This window comes from Natator depressus, chromosome 11 (assembly GCF_965152275.1).
Source record: "Natator depressus isolate rNatDep1 chromosome 11, rNatDep2.hap1, whole genome shotgun sequence".
Classification (NCBI taxonomy): domain Eukaryota; kingdom Metazoa; phylum Chordata; order Testudines; family Cheloniidae; genus Natator; species Natator depressus.
The window spans coordinates 47,313,512-47,328,769 of NC_134244.1; the positions used below are offsets into that span (position 1 = coordinate 47,313,512).

The 15,258-nt window shown below is 37.4% G+C and overlaps 1 protein-coding gene across 4 annotated transcripts in view; it reads right to left on the bottom strand.

Moving 5' to 3' along the window:
• NCKAP1 (NCK associated protein 1) overlaps positions 1–15,258 on the bottom strand; it is a 112,761-nt gene that overhangs the window by 69,408 nt on the left and 28,095 nt on the right. For 2 of the 4 annotated variants that reach the window (XM_074967730.1, XM_074967728.1), the window contains 4 exons: positions 4,295–4,381; positions 4,000–4,056; positions 415–557; positions 235–325 (listed from right to left, as the gene is read on the bottom strand). In XM_074967730.1, coding sequence (XP_074823831.1) covers positions 235–325; positions 415–557; positions 4,000–4,056; positions 4,295–4,381 — 378 coding nt within the window. Of the gene's footprint in view, positions 1–234; positions 326–414; positions 558–3,999; positions 4,057–4,294; positions 4,388–15,258 lie in introns of all 4 variants that reach the window. The other 2 variants (XM_074967729.1, XM_074967726.1) reach the window with 1 other exon arrangement.

Genomic DNA, 15,258 nt, shown 5'->3' on the forward strand with positions numbered 1-15,258 from the left:
TAGTCAAAAAGCTTAACCAGTTTTGGTTTAGTTTTTTTCCTGGAAGGCAGAGGGGTGATTTGGCGAAGTTTATAAATTGTCTCTCTCTATTCATATATCTGCTAAATCAACAATTTAATTCCCTAGAGATTTTTTTTTTTAAATAATAGTCTTATAACCTGTAAATTTGCTTTCACACACATGCTTCTTTCAACCAGCAATGATTATGAACCTGTGAAAAGTATTCAAACATACCTTACTGTGAGGTACAAATTCCTCCATCATCTTCTTTAAAGGATTCTCATAATCCACAATCATCTGGCCAAGACGTGGATATTCTCTATCACTGAAAAGCACAACAAATAATTTACCCCGCTGTAGACAAAATCATGTAAAAAAATACAATTTTTTTAAAAATACACAATGGATTTTTACCTTGCTCCATGCGTCATTTCATGAGCATAATTGTACAATCCAATGATTGCCTTCCTTTCCTCAATTCGAGACAGCAGTATCATTAGTGTTGTGTAGGTTATAATCAAATCTAGGTAGTTCTTTGTTAAATCAAAGTTTACAGTCTAGAGAAAGTACAAATGGGTACAGGTTTTTTTCCATTCTGAAGACCTTCAGTAGCAAAATTATTATTATACACATACACGCTCCAGTGAAAAAACCTAAATCATACTCAAGTATTATTAGCACTTAATTCTAGTGTTTTTTTTATGCCAAAAGTGTAGGTCTTATTTTTCTTCAACGCTTACGAACAAGCTTAATTCAAGCACTTAAATCAGTGGGACAACTCAAAATGCTTGAAGATAAGCATATACATCTTTGCAGCATCAGGGTATTAGTGAGTACCTGTTATATTCTGTGTACGGAATGAAAAAAAAAACCTGGAAAATAATTTTGCTCTGAAATTACAAAACAAATCAATCAAAATGTGAATGTGTTTTGTCTTACATTCTATAAACTTTATTGCATTTTAAAAGTTGGCTTGCAAAGGACAAAAATTTGGCTTCTACCACCATTTTGAATCCTAATGACATATAAAGATCCCCTGAAAGGGTTCATCTGTGCTTCGTTACATTATAAATCCAAGTTTGCCAGTCCTAAAAGACTAATGACTATTGAACCACTGAAATGACAACATTATAAGTGTCAAGAATGAAAGCCAAAATTAAGAACGGCCATACTGGGTCAGACCAATGGTCCATGTAGCCCAGTATCCTGCCTTCTGACAGCAATCAGTGCCCAATGCTTCAGAGGCAATGAACAGAACATGCAATTTTACCTGACCCATCCCCTGTTGTCTAGTCCCAGCTTCTGACAGCTGGCAGTTTAGGGACACCCAGAATATGGGTTTGTGTCCCTGACTTAACAGCCATCAATGGACCTATCCTCCATTAACTTCTCTCATTCTTTTTTTAATCCAGTTATACTTCGGGCATTCACAACGCGTCGTGGCAATGAGTTCCACAGGCTGAATGTGCGTTGTGTGAAGTACCACCTCTTTAAGTTTGTTTTAAACCTGCTGCCTATTAATTTTAATCAAGTGACCCCTAGGTCTTGTGTTATGTGAAGGGGTAAATAACACTCCTCTATTCACTTTCTACATAACATTCATTATTTTATAGGCCTCTATCATGCCCCCCCCCAATAGTCTATATTCCAAACTGAACAGTCCCACTCTTTTTAATCTGTCCATAATGCTAATAATTTTGCTGACCTTTTCTGTACCTTTTCTACTTGTAATATCTTTTTTGAGATGAGGCAACCAGAACAGCACGCAGTATTCAAGGTGTGGGCGTACCATGGATTGATATAGTGACATGATATTTTTGACTTATTACCTACCTTAATGATTCCTAATATTGTTAGCTTTTTTGACCGCTGCTGCACATTGTGCACACATTTACAGAAAACTATCCACGATGACGTCAAGATTTCTTTATTGAGTGGTAACAGCTAATTTAGTGCCATCATTTTCTATGTATAGTTGGGATTCTTTTTTCCAATGTGCATTACTTTGCACTTATCAACACTGAGTATCATCTCCCATTTTGTTCCCCATCCATCCAGTTTTGTGAGATCCCTTGGTAACTCTTCACAGTCAACTTTGGATTTAATTATCTTGAGTAATGTTGTATCGTCTGGAAATTTTGCCATCTCACTATTCACCCTCTCTTCCATATCTTTTACGAATATGTTGATCAGAGCAGGTACCACTGCAGACCCTTGAGGGACCCAGCTACTTCCTGCTCACCACCGTGAAAACTGATCATGTATATTCCTACCCTCTGCTTCCTATCTTTTAATAATTTACTGATCCATGAGAGGACGCTCCAGCTTATTCCATGACTGCTTACTTTGCTTAAGAGCCTTTGGTGAGGGACTTTGTCAAAGGCTTTCTGAAAGTCCAAGTAGACTATACTCACCGGATCACCCTTGTTCTCAGGCTGGTTGACAACCTCAAATAATTCTAACTGATTGGTGAGGCAGAAGCCAAAAGGAAAAGTTGTAAGGGAAATGGATTTTCTTTTTTAGCTTTTTCTACACTGGAATTTTAGCCACTAGTGTAGCTGCACTGGTGTATATAAAGGAAAGAGAAAAAGAAAAACGAAACACCATGTGACACCAGAAATACTTCTGTTTTCTGAGGATCAAGCAGCTCCAAGCATTCAGCTGACAATAATTAATCAAGCAGACAATGAACTTGTAAAATCAGTGCGACAAGAGATATGCAGCTGTGTATCATTAGTGGCTGACAATGCCGGAGCCATTGTTCAAAAGTGGTTTTGTTAAAAAGTAAGCCAGTCTTTAATGCCTTGGTAGTTAAGTTGTGGGCATAATAAAGATCCATGATTTAAAATAAAATTAGCCTGACTAGGTAATACACAAGCCTACAGTCACAAAACCATGCTATAAATATGTAACAAATTTTTGTTAGTATACCAATTTTCTAGCTTGTGACTATTCTAAAGCATATTAAAATTCTGAAAAGTTATAAAAAGAAAAGGAATACTTGTGGCACCTTAGAGACTAACAAATTTTTTCGAACATAAGCCTTCGTGAGCTACAGCTCACTTCATAATGACCAATGAGGAGACAAGATACTTTCAAAGCTGGAGGGGGGGGGAGAAAAACAAAGGGTCTGTCTGGGTAATGCTTTTGCCGGGGACAGAACAGGAATGGAGTCTTAGAACTTAGTAAGTAATCTAGCTAGATATGTGTTAGATTATGATTTCTTTAAATGCTGAGGAAATAAGCTGTGCTGAAAGGAATGGATATTCTTGTCTTTGTGTCTTTTGTAACTTAAGGTTTTGCCTAGAGGGATTCTCTATGTTTTGAATCTAATTACCTTGTAAGGTATTTACCATCCTGATTTTACAGAGGTGATTCTTTTTACTTCTATTAAAATTCTTCTTTTCAGAAACCGAATGCTTTTTCATTGTTCTTAAGATCCAAGGGTATGGGTCTGTGGTCACCTATGCAAATTGGTGAGGATTTTTACCAAACCTTCCCCAGGAAGTGGGGTGCAAGGGTTGGGAGGATTTTGGGGGGAAAGACGTTTCCAAAAAACTCTTTCCCAGAAATCCGGTTAGACGTTTGGTGGTGGCACCGAAAGACCAAGGGCAAAGGATATAATAGTTTGTACCTTGGGCAAGTTTTAACTTAAGCTGGTAAAAGTAAGCTTAGGAGCTTTTCATGCAGGTCCCCACATCTGTACCCTAGAGTTCAGAGTGGGGAAGGAACCTTGACATGAAAGCTTACGCTCAAATAAATTTGTTAGTCTCTAAAGGTGCCACAAGTACTCCTTTTCTTTTTTGCGAATACAGACTAACACGGCTGCTACTCTGAAAAGTTAGTTATACTTGTAAATGTATGAAAATGGTGAAGGATTTTGCAGAAACTGAGTGAACGCAAAAAATATTTCTCTTTTCCTACATGCAGTTACCATTTTTAGTTTCTAATGGTATTTGAAAGCTTATTTAAAATATTTTGTAAAAATGAGAAACTTACAATATCAAAGAAGACTTGGCAAACATCAATAGTATTCAGCAGCTCACAAACATGGTCCTTACAAAAGAAAAATCCTTTATTTTAGTTTAGAGATCTTAAACAATTATGTCAATATATACTGCCAAAGAAATAGAACACACTGAGTCTATAAAATACAAAACTAGAAAAGCAGCTATTTCATTATATACGATATACTACTGCAAAAATAGATTTGATAGGAGACTTATTTGATGACACATGAATTACTGCAAAATCAATTCTAATACTCATCTGAGTTGTATTTGCCATGCCTTACCTTAAATTCCATAACATCAACAAATGTGAAGTAATACAAAGCCAGATTCTTCAGAATCTCTGATTTTTCCTTCTGTAGCTGAGCAAGCTGTTGCTGTAAAAGAAACACAAATGCATGTATGCTGTTCTCACCAGATCATTAAAAAAACTAGCTAGAAAAAAATGACAGCAATAAAATACCTGTGAGGCACAGATGAACCACTAAGCTTGCTACGCAAGAAAATATACGTTTTTCTAAGACTGAGGTCCTTTTGCATTCGTTTGGGTTTTTTGTAGACATACAGTAATAGAAAACACCGAAGACTGACCACTTTAATAGCCACTTGCTATCATTAGTTTTAAGATTAAAGCCAAATTAGTACACATTAGTACTGAAGTCATTGTTTAGTGCAGCTAGAGACAAAATTGGGAAATGTTAAGAAAGAAGTGTTATCATATGTGTAATTAGCAAAGGAACAACAGTACATGAGCACAAGTCAGTATGACAAAAATAATGACAGATTATTTGAGGTGGGAGAAAAGGTGGCAGAATTTACAAGTTTTACTACAGAAAAAACAATATGCTTTTAAATTCTGAACTTACCAAAAAGAATATCCAGGCAAAGCCACGTTAAGCATGCAAAATAAAATGTAGATACAAACATAAAATACAGTAACGGTTCTTTGACCAGTTCTATATAAAACACAATACATTAAAACGAAAGCAACAAAAACAACAAAGAAATTAAAAAGAAGCAAAACGCTAGCATTAGACACTGGTGGATAAATGGAAGAGGCAAATGTGAATACAAAGGCATAAAAGTAATTCACATTAACTTATTTTTTTAAATTGAGACAATGACAGCTAGTTGTATTTTCAAAGAATATTTTTCACTGATTTCCAGGCTTTTCCAAATTAACTCTAGCAATGATCATAATAACTAAACTGTAGCTCACAAGTATAACAGAAAACTTGTTGTCAGTTACTTAGCAGATGCTCTGTTCACCCATATTACAGCCTCTCACAGCATTTCTGGGTCCACAGAGAGAGGGGGGGAGAGAGAGAGAGAGAGAGAGAGAAAGATGTTTTGCTGCAATTCCATCCGATCTCAAACTAAGCAGGGTTCGAAGTTACCAAGGTATACAGTAGGTATCACTGCAAGTGGCATTGGTGATTCAGCAAATTACTTTTCCCTCTAACTCTACTGAACCAGTATCCCAATACTGCGTAAAGAAGATAAGATTAAGTACAGCTAGAGGTGCTATGGGGATGAGACAAACTATGGTCCTGGGAACCTCCAGAGTTATTGGAAATCCCATAGTGCTTTTTTGCATAAGAAGAGAAGCAGATGGCTGTTACATTCATCATACAAAATTCCTTCTTCAGAACAGCTCTAAATCGTCATGGAAGCATTTGTTTCATTTCAGCACCAAATAAAGATGACTAATATGCCCTGGGACCCTTTGGGATGCTCTTGGCTATACTTAAAGCAAGATATTAAAAAGCACAACATGACAAGAAATATGTACTCTAAATAGCTTAGAATACAATGGTAATAACTTTAATTTTCAAAACAGAAGCTTGAAAACAGCTAAAAAAGCACAGCTGATATTATGCAGCATCTTAGTCATTTACTTGGGTTTTCAGCACTCAGGAATGTGGGTGTAGTTCTTTCCACACCCGTGCAACAAAGTTTTTCCACTACTAATTTCTAAGCAGCTGCTGAAGAGCCATATTTAATGCCATCTTCAGTGTCAGTTTTGTATTTTGCAAATGTAGTTGATTTGCACAAACCTATAATGGCTCATTTAGGAAGCTTTGAATATTTCTGCTTTCCAATAAATAGTATAGTTGTATACATTTTGGAGAGCAGAAACAGAGCAAGTTCAAAATTTCAGAAAGAACAATTTCAACTACAGATAATCATAATGGCTTCTTGACTGAAACACTACAAAAGATATTTCAAAATATTTTAAAATAGTTCAAAATATATAAACAAAGAGAGAGTATTTTTGAGGAACACAGCATGTAAAGTAATAGACTATACTAGGGTTCAACAGTAAGAAGAAAAATGCAAGGATTTTAGTAGAGAAGTTTTAACACAAAAAATTAAGAAAAAGTCACCTGCATCTATTACCTAAAGTCTTCATCTATCTGATCTACAATCATGTTGGAGGAAGAGCTTTGAAGTAGTTAGCTACTGGCACGGATTTCAATGCTATCAAAGTAAGGTCAATGCTGAAAGTTTTTGGGAACTGAACCCCTTATTCTTTAGTAGCCATTCATGTTTTGATTGTCCACTTAGAAGTCTGATGGAACATTTGTGCTCCATGATTATGGAACTTTGTTCTACGCTACACTATCTTTTCGTGATAGTGTGATTCATCTTCCTATGCTAAATGACTAGCTAGTCATAAGAAAACATTTTCCTGACCTCTCTTTTTTCCCCTCCCACTTCAAGCAAGTGACTAACTAAGGATACAAAAATCACACTCTTCCTCTCCAAAATGCTTTCTTAGGGCACTAGATCAGCTGGAGTGCTCCTACTAAGTCTCCATGGTCAAATTAACAGATTTAAAATCCAGAAGGGAACATTATGATTATCTACTCTGACCTCCTGCTTAACAGGCCACAGAACCTCTCCCAGTAATTTCTGCAGGAAGACCATAACTTCTGTTTATTATCTGCATTTCCGCAGCACCCAGAAATCCTCATCACAGACCAGGTCCACAACGTGCTGTACAAACACAGAAGAGACTGTTCCTGTCCCAAAGAACTTACAATCTGAGTATAAGACAAAAGACAACAGACTGATATAGACAAAGACGAGAGAGTACAAGGAACCAATGAGACAATATTGGTCAGCATGACAGACAGTGGTCTAAAGATACCAACAATGGAACTATTTTCCAGTTTTTTAGTGGCATCACGGTAAAGGAGAGTTTTAAGGAGGAAGTTCAAAGATGACAATATGGTAACTTAGTGGATGTTTACAGAGAGCTCCAAGCATGGCGGAAAAGCATTAAGGTACTTGTCTGAAGATATAACATGTGGGCAATTGAGGCTGACATCATGAGCCAATTTGAGACAGGAGCCAATATTCTGATAGTGAACCAGAAATGACGGCTAACGTTGGCCATGAAAGGCCAGGAAGGGCCTTGAAAAATGAATAAAAGCAGCTTATGTTTGGTTTGAAAGAGAAAGGGAAGCCAGTGAAGGGATGCAAAGAACAGGGTGACAAGGTCAAAGCACCCGGAAGGCATCTCTTAGAAAGATCAGTCTTGATTCAAAGACTTCAAGTGATGAAGAATCCACCACACCCTGAATAGCTCAGTGGTTTGAGCATTGGCCTGCTAAACCCAGGGTTGTGAGTTCAATCCTTGAGGGGGCCATTTAGGGATCTGGGGCAAAAATTGGGGATTGGTCCTGCTTTGAGCAGGGGGTTGGGCTAGATGACCTCCTGAGGGCCCTTCCAACCCTGATATTCTATGATTTTAAGTTGCTCCAATGTTTAGTTACCCTCACATTAAAAGTTTGTGCCTTTTCTAGTTTGAATTTGTCTAGCTTTAGCTTCCAACTACTGGAACTTGCTATTCCTTTCTCTGCTAGAATAAGCAGCCATCTACTATCAGAAATCCTTCCCACATAGGTGTGACAGATATGACCAACACAGGCATATACTTAAGACTATTGCATCGACTTTATAAATGTTATCTGCACCTTTGTGAGTCAGATGGAATTGTAACTCCATGGAGGAGGTTTGCTGAACTATAATCAGTGGGAGGCAATTACTGCAAACCCTGGGACCAATATAAAAGTCTAATGAGGTACCACCATTTGGAGATTTGTGCATGTATTAGGTAAGACCAAGCCTGAGGGGAGTAAGAAAGGCTTCTGGTACAAAGGGCCAGCCTAAACTGACTGCATAGGCTTTTGATCAGAAAACTGACATGAACCTTTAACCAAGAGTGCATACTGCTGAAAGGTCTGAAGGACTTTGACACCTACCAGATCCCCAACATGGAAGATGGGTGACCTCTTGTAAGTTTAATATGTGTTTTGACTTTGTTTTATTATATGATTTCTGTAATGCTTTGGTCCTTAAATAAATTTGCTCTGTTTTTTGAAAGCTGTTGGTAAGCCACTATCATTGTCCCTGGAGAAACAGCAAAAATGCAGGTGCCGAGCTAGGTCAGACCTGTTGGGAAATACACAGTGCATGGCAAGAGAAGGAGCAGGCTAAATCCCTAGTCTGGAGGGAGAGAGTCATGGGACTTTGCTTATACAAGCAATGCCTTGATACTTGAGACCTAAAGGGGGCAACCCTTGAGGAGACCACCATGGAGTCAAAGGTGCAGTTACCCCAAAACTGTGACAGTAAGACTTAGACACCACAATTCAAGTTACCTCTTAACCGTTGCAATCTTTTTAGTTTATCCAAGTGCTTTCTTAAGGCTCTCAAGTCGAAAATACAAAAGACATTTAATAAAGTAAAGGACATACAGGAAGTACGCAGAAGACATTTTCAGTGGAAGGCCCCATACCACCCAAGTTCTCCCCAGTTGATGCAAAACATCTATTCAACCAAACCTGTTTAGTAACTGTCAAATTATTTGCGGTAAGGTAGTATGCTCATGTTTTAGACATATATTTCTGGATACCTGAACAGTTAGAATTACAGTGTTGACTATGCAGTGTAGCCACAGCCATGTAAGTCCCAGGATATTAGAGAGAAGGTAGGTTAGGTAGTATCTTTTATTGGACCACAGTGTCTGAAGTGGCTCACGTCCATGAGTGCTTACCTCTGGGCAGACACCCCAACCCCTGGTGGTATCCTCCATAATGAGATTTTCACCTAGCCAGTAACAAATGTGAACTCTTGGATCACTGTAATACCATGGAATCACAGTCCCTTTAAATTCTCCTCTATCTTGCCACCCCAGCAAGCTGGGCTCAGTGATAAATGGCCACTTACACCAAAAATCATAAAACATTCAGTTGTCTCTCTTGCCGACGGAAGTTGGTCCAACAAAAGATCTCTCATGCACCTTGTCTCTCTAGGGTTGGACTATGAAATAAATAAAATGGACATTTTTATGCAATACATATGAAATCAGGAATAGATTTTTAAAACACAAGCCAAAATATTTTAATAACTATCTTTGGTAGACATCCTCCCCTTTCACCACTTCATACTTCTCTCCCCTATTTATGCTGGTCTACCACACAACTACAGATGAGAGAAAGGTAAAATGTTATGCTAAAACCACAAAAATTGGAAGAGGGGACCCTCCAAGACAAGGAAAAACTGAAATTAGATGTAGGTCACTTTTTTAAAAACGGACTAAATTTCAGAAGTTGATGAAATCTCTTTTTAAATACCCTTGTGTAAACAAAGCAGACAATATGTAAATCAGGTGCTAAACACAACTGCAAGTGAAGTCAAGATAGATGGGAACATAACACCACTAACTGAGCAAATAGTTAAATAGAATATAAAACTTTGACGATTTAGTGTAACATTTAAGCACAATAAGAAATGTATTTACTAACTACGCTTGAAATAAGTTTCAGCTGCAAGAACTTTGCTATTCAACTGCAATGGTATAATGAACATTATAAGCACATTCTAATCCCAATAGTGACAGGCAATCTAGATAGCTGGCACCTAAGTAGAAATTAGTTCAGCTATCCAAGACTGATGCGTCTTCTGAGTACTGCAGAGGAAGAGCGTTACAAATCATGGGTGGGGGTAGGATAACAATCATGTCACTTTAATCTGCATCAAATTCCCTCTGTGAGGGAAGTGCTACATCAATGGACTTTGGAATATCAATTCCAATTCAATACTAATTTGGCACTTCAATCTACATAAGTTTATCCAAGCGTAAGAAACCGAGACTATTTAGTCACATGTCTGAGGAAGGAAAGATATGCCTCGGGACAGGGCTTCATCCTAGAAAAGGAGGAGTTTTATCCCATGACCATTCCTGATCTAGTTGCAATTTATGTAGTACAATGCCAAGGTCTTTGCAGTTATAAGGATGCAATGATCAGTCTGGGAAAGAGGGTTTCTCATAGCTGTGAGAGATACAACACTTCACAGAAAATGGGTAAAGAGAAGCAAGTTTTTTGGTAAACTCAATGTTAATCCTTTTGACATTTTAAACTGCAATTGCTTCTTTCCTAGAGAGCAGCCTGCCCCAGCCTTTATGTTATATGTGCATATTGATTATTGTATTGTTTCCTCATAAGCAGGAAACTTTTCTTAAAAACAAAAAAACAAAAAAAAAACTTCTTGGAATTTGCCAGTATGTGAGGCAGCTAGGTAAGTTACGCTCTGAGCCTCTCACCCGTAACCCAATTTTTTTAAATGATATTTGAATTACCACTATATATGCTAAAGTACTGGAAAAATTTCACTAATTTCAAAATTTCCCTTTATGCATTGTGTCCCCTTCAGGGTATCTTAGTGGTAAATCTGAAAAGCAAATGGTTGGCTGAAGGGATACATGTTATTCAGGTAAGTGCTTTGTACAAGAAAAGATGTGCTTATTAAAAGTATCTATACCTCAAGAAGTTCAGTTAACATAATGGCTACTTGGCAACTATACAACGTTGTTTTAAGTATTGCATTGAACATAGAAGCATGTAAGTGGCTAGTCAGTACAGTGTGATAAAGTCTTCAACTAAGTTAGATTTCTGGATGCCTTACGCTACGGCTTTGACCTCCTATCTCAGACTGATGATCACTGTTATTCAAACAGTAGATCATGAAGGGGAACAGAAGCTACATCTTTGGATGTCTTATGCTAGGGACTTGGCCTTCTGTCTTGGACTGATCATTGTTATCAAACCAGTACGTCATGAAGTGGAACAGAAGAAAAGAGAATCACCTAGCTCAGAGGTTCTCAATCGGGGTACACAGAGTTCTTCGGGGGGACATCAACTCACCTAGATATTTGCAACAAGCTACATGAAAAGCACTAGCAAAGTCAGTACGAACTAAAATTTCATACATTGACTTGTTTATACTGTTCTATGTACTATTCACTGAAATGTAAGCACAATATTTATATTCCAATTGATTTATTTTATAATTATGTGGTAAAAATGAGAACCTAAGCCATTTTTCAGTAGTAGTAAGCTGTGGCACTTTTGTATTTTTATGTCTGATTGTGTAAGCAAGTAGTTTTTAAGTGAGGTGAAACTTGGGGGTACAAAAGACAAATCAGACTCCTGAAAGAGGTACAGTAGTGTGGAAAGGTTGAGAGCCACTGATGTAGCTGCCCAAACAACAGCATGTGCACTGAGATCTACAACTGGAAGAAAAATCAGTAGTGGTGACAAAGGAAGTGTGACATCTTTCAATATTTTGTATCTGTTGTCAGAAATGGGTCTGTTCAAGGCATGGGGTCATTATTCCACTACTATAATGTAACAAGAACATGACAAGAATCTGAATGATATACATCAGTAATAGTCGGCATATTGAAATCCTGCTTACTTATTCAGATCAATATTTTTAACAGATTTCAGGAACACTATATCTCAACTGTCTTAAATTACTGAATCAATTTAAATGATTAAAATGATTAAAAAGTTAAATATAAAGCTTATCTAAACACATGGCAACTACCATTTTGAAGAAGAGAAACTATAGCAACATTTTTAGCACCCACTCACACACTCTTTGCCCCGAAATAATATATACACACACACACAATCCCATCAGGTTATAGTCCACAAATTTCAAGAAAGTGGCCCTATCCCAATCAGGCTGTAAATCTTTTCTTGCTTGTCCTTGAATCTCAAATAACTTTACCCTGTGGTTCTGGTAAGCCCCGCCCCCTCTACTGTGTTATGTAAGAAGGGTAAAGGCAGAGGAACAGCAGAAGCAAGCTGTCAAATTGCCTTCTAGGAAGTTAGGTGTGTGCCAAGAACGACGCCAAAAGCGGTGGGACAGATATTAACTTCATTTTCCAGTCATACAAGATGGCTGCAAAGACATATGCTCACAGCTATTTAAAGTCATAGGAACCATTGAAAATTACACAGGTATTTCTATCCTTGGCATTTCTAATGCATCAATTAAATAGAAGTTGTGTAACAGTTTACTAAGCTGCTCACTTCATTAGTTACTGGATAAAGTCTCAATGCATATTGAAATAAGGACACTCTCTCTATAAAAGACCTTCCAATATAGTCAATAGGAAACTGCTTTCCAGTGAGTACTGTTACCCACGTCAAGATCCCTTCAGTTTCCTCAATTTGAGAAACAATGTGAAAGATGTCAGTACTTATAAGGATCTCCCCTATGCAGTTTAGCAGAACAGCATGGAGACTGGATCCATTACACACAACCAGATACAGAATTAAAGGGATATCCTTGGAGGTAGGAGGATCATTCAGATCCCACCTTGACTCCACAGGAACTTGGGGAGAAGCTATCAAAAGGAAGCTAAGCTTCAGTAGGTTCGTTTTCCAATGTCATCAGTTTGGTGGCAGGTCTTCAACCTGCACTAAGGGAGTAAAGAGGACAAGTAAAAATAAAGCCATAAACTGCCATGCTTTTGTGGGGGGTGGGGTGGGGGTGGGGATTGTAAAAATATACAGGGCTAACTTTAAAAAAAATAGTTCCCGCATTTAAACACCCACGTTGCTGAGTGCTGAGCTCTTTCGAAAATCTGGCCCAAAAAGACCTCGTCCCACTACAGTGGAATTTTGCTATTGAATTCAATGCAGCCAGGATTTCACCTGAAGGTCTATCTACTCCAACGAACTTTTAAAATATTTGTAATTTCAGTCAAGACACAGGAAAACAGAAATACTGAATAAAATTCAATCAGAAAACGGCATTAGTTATCAGCTTGATATACAACAGCAGTTAAAGTAAGTAAGATAGGCTTGTTTATAAAAGAGACTACTGAGACACCCGATAGTATACTCCAATACGTGAAAAATCATAATGACTGGTTATGGCTCTAACATCTAGAGACTCAAGAGTATGAATTTGCTTGTTCAGATCAAATGCAACAAGAAAGGTTCCCAAACCTACATCAGGTCCTGTATAACTGTCATTCTTGCAAGGCTTTGGAGAGGTACAGTAATTCCTGTATTAGGTTCTCCCTCACACATCACTAACTGGGCAGTCATTTGAAGCTTCTCACCACCCGAACAATTTACTTATATTTCCACTAGGAAACTGTAGTGTCATATATGCAGGCTAGCCTAACTACCCACTGCTAGAGTTTGTAGCATATCATTACTGCCAGTCTTAAAAGGGACATCAAGTAGAAGGTCTATGAATTTTTAAAAAATAAGTTAAGACTAACACATGTTACACATACCTCAGACTCCCCATGCCAGTTAAGGTTTTTTAATCATATTTCTTTTATCTGCTGCTGTGTAAAATTCCAACAGGATTCTGACCATAAAGGCAAAACTATTAGACTACTTGAAGATGCTGTCAAATTCCCACAAAATGTGGGAATAAAAAAATAATTCTCACTAATCTTTATTATAGTCTGTTATATACAAAAAAAGATGAAAAATGTTCAGGCAGAAGAACAATTTTATAATTGGTGCATCCTTTTAAAAAGCATGCCCAATAAGCATTAATTGTTCAGCAAACTAACAATAGCTTCCAAATATTGCCCAAGTCTGTCCAAGGATTTTGACTCTAGCTCCTAGTTCCAAGTAGGTGTCCGCTTGTTTAAAAAATGAAGAATACTGCATGCTCAGCTGCTAAATATCTTCCACTATCCCCTTTCTGTGATCTCTCTGTAATGAATGTCATGCAAGGTAGGGTTCAGGTGTATTGCTATTCTCACCAGTAATCTTGCAAAATATGCTCTAGTTGAGAGATCAAAAAAAGAATTTCAGACACACCGGAATAAAATCTTTCCCTAATCATCCTCACTCAGAAATAACCACTTCTTCAGATGAGGACATGGAGGGCTAAGTTGCTTATCGTTTTTAGCCATTTCCCATATTCTCATTTTGTGAATGTGAAACACCTCAGAAAAATCTCAACCACAGGGTTTATAAGACTGGCATTTTAATTTCTGTACCAACCACTGTTATTTACATGATAATGCAGCCAAAAGACTTTTCATACTAGATATGTCAGGCTCAATTTTCATTGGCAGATTGATATCAAACTATTCTAAAAAGTAGAAAGCAAAGTGACGAGAATATCAAGATTGTTATGTCTAACGTAAACAAAAAAAGTTATTGAAATGAGAAAGAATGGGTGCTGATGTTTGTGACCGAAGACAGTATGTCTAAAGGGTAGAAACAAATGTCACTGGATTCTTAAATTATGTACTGAGGGGGTGTTTGGTTTATTATAATCTGGAATTATTCTGAAAGGGGATTAATTAGGTGTTTTTTTCCCCTCATTCTAACTGTAGTAAATATAAAGTTGTTAACCCATACTGACATGGGTGATTAGCATTTAGTGATACCTGACAGTGTATGAATTATTTAACACAGCATGCCAAAAGTTGAAGGAAGTGGTAGGGAACCAGCAAATGAATAAAGAAGTTTCTGAACAAAAATGTAAACGTTGTCAATAGTCAAGTTAAAAAATAAAGATTCACAATCATCTCAGCGGCTTCAAAAACTGTCAGTCTTATATTCAAGACATTCCCATCAAATAGAATTCTATCTAGTGAGATAGAAGAGCAGAACATTGAGTGAGACATTTTCAACGCTGCTAACTTTATCAAAACTTTGAAATGACAACAATTTAAGTCAGATTCCAGGCCTTTCAGCAGCTCTTCAGAAATCCTGTCTGTTCATCTTTGACACCAAAAAACGGCAAAGATAATTCAGAGACTATGCCATTAAAAACAACTGAAAAGCAGACAAACTTGAGTTGCAACCTTCTTATTCTATCCTTGCCTTCCTTACAGCACACAGTGAGGAATTCACTGCAGCCTTTCACCTTGGATCCACTTATCTAGAAAGACTAACTCTCA